The 7,059-nt window shown below is 51.0% G+C and overlaps 1 protein-coding gene across 1 annotated transcript; it reads right to left on the bottom strand.

The window, feature by feature from the left end:
• Positions 1-2,014: 2,014 nt before the first annotated feature.
• Positions 2,015-6,669, bottom strand: LOC307027865 (nonsense-mediated mRNA decay factor SMG7-like). Its single transcript, XM_079696223.1, has 4 exons — positions 6,485-6,669; positions 6,231-6,401; positions 5,003-5,145; positions 2,015-4,174 (listed from the first exon to the last, which is right to left on the bottom strand). The coding sequence occupies exons 1-4, from the start codon at positions 6,558-6,560 to the stop codon at positions 4,070-4,072; spliced, it is 495 nt and encodes a 164-aa protein (XP_079552349.1). The 5' UTR covers positions 6,561-6,669; the 3' UTR covers positions 2,015-4,069.
• Positions 6,670-7,059: the final 390 nt, after the last annotated feature.

Genomic DNA, 7,059 nt, shown 5'->3' with positions numbered 1-7,059 from the left:
TTATAGTTAGGGCTGATTAGATTCAGCCCCTAGTTTTGCTGATATAGGCTTAGTTTGTCGGGGGACATCTTACTTCTTCCTTCTCTCTGTCTATACCTGTGTACTCTCATGTTCCGATTAACCCAGCTTCCCCAAATGTCTTTCTTTTTGGTGTCTATATACGCCGGGATCCGGAGTCATGGATGGTCCTGCGGTCCTGTGTCATGGATCGCGAGCCCTGGATCTTGAGTCGTGGCTGTGGTCCTGGATCATAAGTCCTGGATGGATATCCTCGTGGATTCATCTTCCTATTATACACACATGCATTTCCAAACATTTGGTCTACCTATGTTGCAAATGTATTATCTTTTCAATTTACACACGGCATCTATTGCACGTCTGTCCGTCCTGGGAGAGGGATCCCTCCTCTGTTGCTCTCCCTGAGGTTTCTCCCATGTTCCCCTTTAAACTGTGGGTTTTCTCTGGAAGTGTTTCCTTGTACGATGTGAGGGTCTAAGGACAGAGGGTCTGAGGACAGAGGGTCTAAGGACAGAGGGTGTCGTATTGTCATACTGATATTCTGTACAAACTGTGAAGTCCACTGAGACAAATGTAACATTTTTGATATTGGGCTATATAAATAAACATTGATTGAATGCTCTCTGGAGTCCAGCATTTCTTTGAGTTCCTCTGACTCGATTATTTTGCAGATCCGTTTTACATTTACAAAGTGTTTCTGGTGGAAGGTATTTTATATTTACAATTGACACACAAATATTATTGGTCGAGTCCGAGTCATCATTACCTGTGTTCGAGTCCGAGTCACCCAAGGAGTGTCCGAGTCCGAGTCATCATTACCTGTGTTCGAGTCCGAGTCACCCAAGGAGTGTCCGAGTCCGAGTCATCATTACCTGTGTTCGAGTCCGAGTCACCCAAGGAGTGTCCGAGTCGAGTCATCATTACCTGTGTTCGAGTCCGAGTCACCCAAGGAGTGTCCGAGTCCGAGTCATCATTACCTGTGTTCGAGTCCGAGTCACCCAAGGAGTGTCCGAGTCGAGTCATCATTACCTGTGTTCGAGTCCGAGTCACCCAAGGAGTGTCCGAGTCGAGTCATCATTACCTGTGTTCGAGTCACCCAAGGAGTGTCCGAGTCCGAGTCATCATTACCTGTGTTCGAGTCCGAGTCACCCAAGGAGTGTCCGAGTCGAGTCATCATTACCTGTGTTCGAGTCCGAGTCACCCAAGGAGTGTCCGAGTCCGAGTCATCATTACCTGTGTTCGAGTCCGAGTCGAGTCATCATTACCTGTGTTCGAGTCCGAGTCACCCAAGGAGTGTCCGAGTCGAGTCATCATTACCTGTGTTCGAGTCCGAGTCACCCAAGGAGTGTCCGAGTCCGAGTCATCATTACCTGTGTTCGAGTCCGAGTCACCCAAGGAGTGTCCGAATCCGAGTCATCATTACCTGTGTTCGAGTCCGAGTCACCCAAGGAGTGTCCGAGTCCGAGTCATCATTACCTGTGTTCGAGTCCGAGTCACCCAAGGAGTGTCCGAATCCGAGTCATCATTACCTGTGTTCGAGTCCGAGTCACCCAAGGAGTGTCCGAGTCCGAGTCATCATTACCTGTGTTCGAGTCCGAGTCACCCAAGGAGTGTCCGAATCCGAGTCATCATTACCTGTGTTCGAGTCCGAGTCACCCAAGGAGTGTCCGAGTCCGAGTCATCATTACCTGTGTTCGAGTCCGAGTCACCCAAGGAGTGTCCGAGTCCGAGTCATCATTACCTGTGTTCGAGTCCGAGTCACCCAAGGAGTGTCCGAGTCGAGTCATCATTACCTGTGTTCGAGTCCGAGTCACCCAAGGAGTGTCCGAGTCGAGTCCGAGTCATCATTACCTGTGTTCGAGTCCGAGTCACCCAAGGAGTGTCCGAGTCGAGTCATCATTACCTGTGTTCGAGTCCGAGTCACAAGTCTTCATGTATTAATCTTAGTGGATATATTTGTTGAAATGTAGCTTGAAATGAAAACAGTGCGACGGTGCGAGGAGACAGTTGGGTTTATTGAAAGAGTCTTTTACTCACAAAGCCGCTCCTCCACAGCGCCTCACATTCATTAATATCTTTATTTCAAATACATTTTGTAAATGCAACATGAAAAGCACAATCACACGGAAAATAGACACGTCTCTCTGAAGCCTGCTTTAATAAAAACAGCCTTTTTATTGAATTTTTTTTAATCCCTTTAGGAACAAAACGATGTGTAGAAAAACTGGACAGGAAGTTACTTACAGTGCTGCGTCCTGATTGGTCAGCTGCCACTCTCTGCTCTCTGATTGGCTCTCAGATTACAGGTGTGAAGCCAGAGAAATAAAACCCTTCAGGAACCTTTATTTAACTCACAAACTCTGAAGACAAAGGGTTAATAAAAGAGATTTAACCGTTAACTTTTCTCAAAACGCTTTCAGCTTTAACGTTATTTTAAAGACAAACGACAGAAAACAGGCAGAAGTAATGGATTTACGTCCCGGGGTTTTAAATGGGAATATTATGGGGTTGTTATTTCCTCCTATGGTTCGACACTAAAACTCATCCGGGGGTTTGAACAGCTGATCCGAGGAAAGACGTCCCGGTTCCCTCCGTGGATCCGTATCAGCAGAGGAACCCATGATGGAAATCCACCTGTAGCTGCGGCGCTGATCTAAAGACAGGAGACTGAGACTCGTGGACTCTCCAGAGACTCGTGGGCTTCCAGAGACTCGAGGACTCTCCAGAGACTCGAGGCCTCTCCAGAGACTCGAGGGCTTTCAGAGACTCGAGGACTCTCCAGAGACTCGAGGCCTCTCCAGAGACTCGAGGGCTTTCAGAGACTCGAGGACTCTCCAGAGACTCGAGGGCTTTCAGAGACTCGGGGGCTTTCAGAGACTCGAGGCCTCTCCAGAGACTCGAGGCGTCTCCAGAGACTCGAGGGCTTCCAGAGACCTTCAGAGGGTTCCTCACTGTTCGTGGTTCTCCGTGGTTCTCCGTGTTCTCCCAGGTTCCCCAGGACTGTTTGAAAAAGAGCTGCAGACGCTGATAAAAAGTGGTTTTAGGGTACGAGCCGTCTGTCTGCAGCGACAGGACAGTAACGTGGAGTGGATGCAGGGCCAGTAAGCGAGCAGGGGGTTTTGGGGGTTTCTTTTTTTGTGTTCTCCGTTAAGTAAAAGAAACAACAGGAAGTAGAGTCCGGAGAGGAAGAGAACCCCGAAAATATTCAAGCAGGAAGCGAACAGACAAACCTGCGTTGGCCTCGGAGGGCGAGAAGCTAAAACTGCTACGAACAAATCACAAAACACCAGATTTCATTTTTTTTGTTAATATCTGCGACCTCTTGACGCTAATGCTATCGCTACGTTTTTTTGTGTTTTTTTTTAACATGTCAGCCATCTGTCTCTCGGACCACTTTCCTCCCTGTGACCTCAGTCTTCCCCCCCCTCAGAACTCTTCATTGGGGGGGGGGCTGGGTGTTTCAGGCTCAAAAAGTCCAACTATGGCAATATATTGACTGATATATTTATATAGCCGACCCCCCAACCCGGTCCTTCCTTCCTTCCTCCTTCTCAGCAATGAAAATGAATAAAGAGATCAGAAAGTCTATGTTGACCCCCCCCGTGGTGCCTCACCTGACCCCCTCCCCCTCTGCCCCCCCCCCTCACACACCTCACGTCAATCTGCGTCGGCTGAGACGCTAAAAACAGGCGCTCGAACCGGACCTGTAGACGCCCACAAGGTTTTTAATTTATTTTTCTGTGAGGGAGGAATCTGTCCTTAACAGGGGAGTAAGGGGGGTTTCTGATGGTGAGTCGGGGGTTACAAAGGTGAGTCCTGGGGGTTACAATGGTGAGTTTTGGGGGCGAATATGGTCCTCAATGTTCATATTTCCGCCCTCTGGTCCTCGGTCCTCGTGGGGCTCCTCGCCTCCCCAGCCTCCCACCTTTTCTCTCGCTTTAAGGTTTAATTTCCCATTTTTGAGTTGGAGCTGGTTTGGGTCAAACTGGGCGGTTCTCTCTCCTCCCGTTGGGTGCGTTGGATGCGACTCTCGGCGCCGCCCGGCGGGGTTTCAGTGCGGCGGGTTCATGGCGCCGCGCTGCTTCTGCTTCTGCTGCAGGAGGAGCTGCTCCAGAGCCGAGGGGCCCGTCTGCAGCATGGAGCCGGACCAGATGGACTGAGGGGGGAGGAGAGACACGTTAGCATGTTAGCATTAGCATGGAGCTAAAGGTTTACTACAACACAATAAAGAACTACAAGAATAAAGATTGAAAAAGTAGTAAATAAAAAAAAATGTGAATGTGTTTGTATGTCAGTGTGAGTGTGTGTGTGTGAGTGAGTGAGTGTGTTCATGTGTTCATGTATGTGTGTGTCAGTGTGTGTGTGTCAGTGTGTGTGTGTCAGTGTGTGTGTGTGTGTGTCAGTGTGTTCATGTGTTAATGTACGTGTGTGTGTTCTGTTGTATGTCAGTGTGTGTGTGTCAGTGTGTGTGTGTCAGTGTGTGTGTGTCAGTGTGTGTGTGTCAGTGTGTGTGTGTCAGTGTGTGTGTGTCAGTGTGTGTGTGTCAGTGTGTGTGTGTGTGTGTCAGTGTGTTCATGTGTTAATGTACGTGTGTGTGTTCTGTTGTATGTCAGTGTGTGTGTGTCAGTGTGTGTGTGTCAGTGTGTGTGTGTCAGTGTGTGTGTGTCAGTGTGTGTGTGTCAGTGTGTTCATGTGTTCATGTATGTGTGTGTGTTTTGTTGTATGTCAGTGTGAGTGAGTGAGTGTGTGTCAGTGTGTGTGTGTCAATGTGTTCATGTATGTGTGTGTGTGTGTGTGTGTGTGTGTGTGTGTGTGTGTGTGTCAGTGTGTTCATGTGTTAATGTGTGTGTGTGTGTGTGTGTGTCAGTGTGTTCATGTGTTAATGTGTGTGTGTGTGTGTGTGTGTCAGTGTGTTCATGTGTTCATGTATGTGTGTGTGTTTTGTTGTGTGTCAGTGTGAGTGAGTGAGTGTGTGTCTATGGACCTTGAGGCTGTCGAGCAGCACGGTGGACGACTCCTCCATCGGAGACTCCTGATTGGCCCAGGAGCTGCCGGGGGGTGGGGCCTGATGCCAGCTGCTGTCGGACCCCGAAGAGGCCGGCGCTGGCAGGAAGTCCAGTCCGAACCCTGAAGAACAGAAACACATCAGAACCAGAACACATCAGAACCAGAACACATCAGAACCAACACACATCAGAACCAACACACACTCTGAACCAACACACACTCTGAACCTTGGACCCTGTAACCCCTGGACCCTGTAACCCCTGGACCCTGTAACCCCTGGAACCCGGACCCTGTAACCCCTGGACCCTGTAACCCGGACCCTGTAACCCCTGGACCCTGTAACCCCTGGAACCCGGACCCTGTAACCCCTGGACCCTGTAACCCCTGGAACCCGGACCCTGTAACCCTGTAACCCCTGGACCCCGGACCCTGTAACCCCTGGACCCTGTAACCCCTGGACCCCGGACCCTGTAACCCCTGGACCCTGTAACCCCTGGACTCTGTAACCCCTGAACCATGGACCCTCTCTCTCTTTCGTGTATCGTCGTCATATGTCCAGCTCAGTGTCACAAAGCCACGCTCTCGTCTCTGGTCCCACTCGGAAGAGGCCAGCCTCTGAAGGAGGTCTGTACAGAGGACAGGTGGTGATTATGTGGTCGGCAGTCTGCTCAGGCTCGCCACACTCGCATACTGCGCTGTCTGCCAGGCCCCACTCCTTCATTGATGATTTGAAACGACCAACCCTAGTACGGAGGCGGTTCAGTAGGGTCCAGTGCCGGCGTGGTAGATGTTCTCCTTCGACTCCATCTCCCGGGTCTTGGATGTGATGGTGCAGACGTGTGAGCTCAGCCGACTCCCATTCCTGCTTCCAGGAAGTTGCTAACCATGCCCTTGTAGACAGGTCCTCAGGGATGGAACCAAGCATCTCTTGTGCTCTCCTGTTGTACCATGGACCCTGTAACCCCTGGAACCCGGACCCTGTAACGCCTGGACCCATTAACCCCTGACCCTTTAACCCCTGGACCCTGTAACCCCTGGACCCTGTAACCCCTGGACTCTGTAACCCCTGAACCTTGGACCCTGTAACCCCGGACCCTGTAACCCCTGGACCCTGTAACCCCGGACCCTGTATCCCCTGGACCCTGTAACCCCTGGACCCACTAACCCCCGAACCCTGTAACCCCAGAACCCGGACCCCCCCTCACCGGTCTTGTCGGCCTTCCAGCGGTCCACCACCCTGCGGTCCCGGCTGTCCGGAGTGCCGATGGGCCCGAAGTTAGAGAAGGGCATGGCTCCGTGGTTGTGGGTGGGGGGGGAGGAGGGCAGGCTGCTGGGGTTAGAGGAGTGGGGGGACTGGCTGGCTGGGGTGGAGTGATCTGTCAACAACAATAAAAACAACAACATCAGACGCCCTGTGACATCACCTGCTGATTCAAAGTGTTCTGACTTTCTGACGCACCTGAGCTGGCGGGGAGGGAGGGGGACCAGGGCGTGCCCTCGAACAGGGAGTAGAGCGACGGCTCCTGGTGCATCATGGGAGCTTCGGGCTTGGAGCTGGGAGGCAGGCTCTTCCCGTACGCCTGACTGAAGATGCTGTTCTGGTTGTACTCCTGCACACAGGGTCACTCAGAGGGTCACACAACAGCTGCTTCATATAACCCCACATTATCATTACATCACTGGAAAAAGTGTGTGTGTGTGTGTGTGTGTGTGTGTGTGTGTGTGTGTGTGTGTGTGTGTGTGTGTGTGTGTCTCTGTGTGTGTGTGTGTGTGTGTGTGTTTGTATGAGAGTCTGTGTGTGTTAATGTGTATGTGTGTGAGTTAATGTATGTGTGTGTGTGTGTGTGTGTGTGTGTGTGTGTGTGTGTGTGTGTGTGTGTGTGTGTGTGTGTGTGTGTTAATGTATGTGTGTGTGTGTGTGTGTGTGTGTGTGTGTGTGTGTGTGTGTGTGTGTGTGTGTGTGTGTGTGTGTGTGTGTGTGTGTGTGTGTGTGTGTGTGTGTTTGTGTGTGTGTTTGTATGAGAGTCTGTGTGT

Source organism: Notothenia rossii (genome assembly GCF_949606895.1).
Source record: "Notothenia rossii genome assembly, contig: scaffold_341, whole genome shotgun sequence".
In the NCBI taxonomy this organism is placed as follows: domain Eukaryota; kingdom Metazoa; phylum Chordata; class Actinopteri; order Perciformes; family Nototheniidae; genus Notothenia; species Notothenia rossii.
The sequence above is the reverse complement of the archived record's forward strand: the minus strand, read 5'-3'. Positions and strand labels throughout refer to the sequence as shown.

Bases quoted from the DNA above. Each gene is read 5' to 3' on its own strand.
- LOC307027865 (XM_079696223.1), bottom strand. From the start codon at position 6,560: ATGATGCACCAGGAGCCGTCGCTCTACTCCCTGTTCGAGGGCACGCCC. The intron at 5,146-6,230 runs GTGAGGGGGGGT...TCTGTTCTTCAG, and splicing joins CTGGAAGGCCGACAAGACCG to GGTTCGGACTGGACTTCCTG. The intron at 4,175-5,002 runs GTCCATAGACAC...CTCCCCCCTCAG, and splicing joins TGCTGCTCGACAGCCTCAAG to TCCATCTGGTCCGGCTCCAT.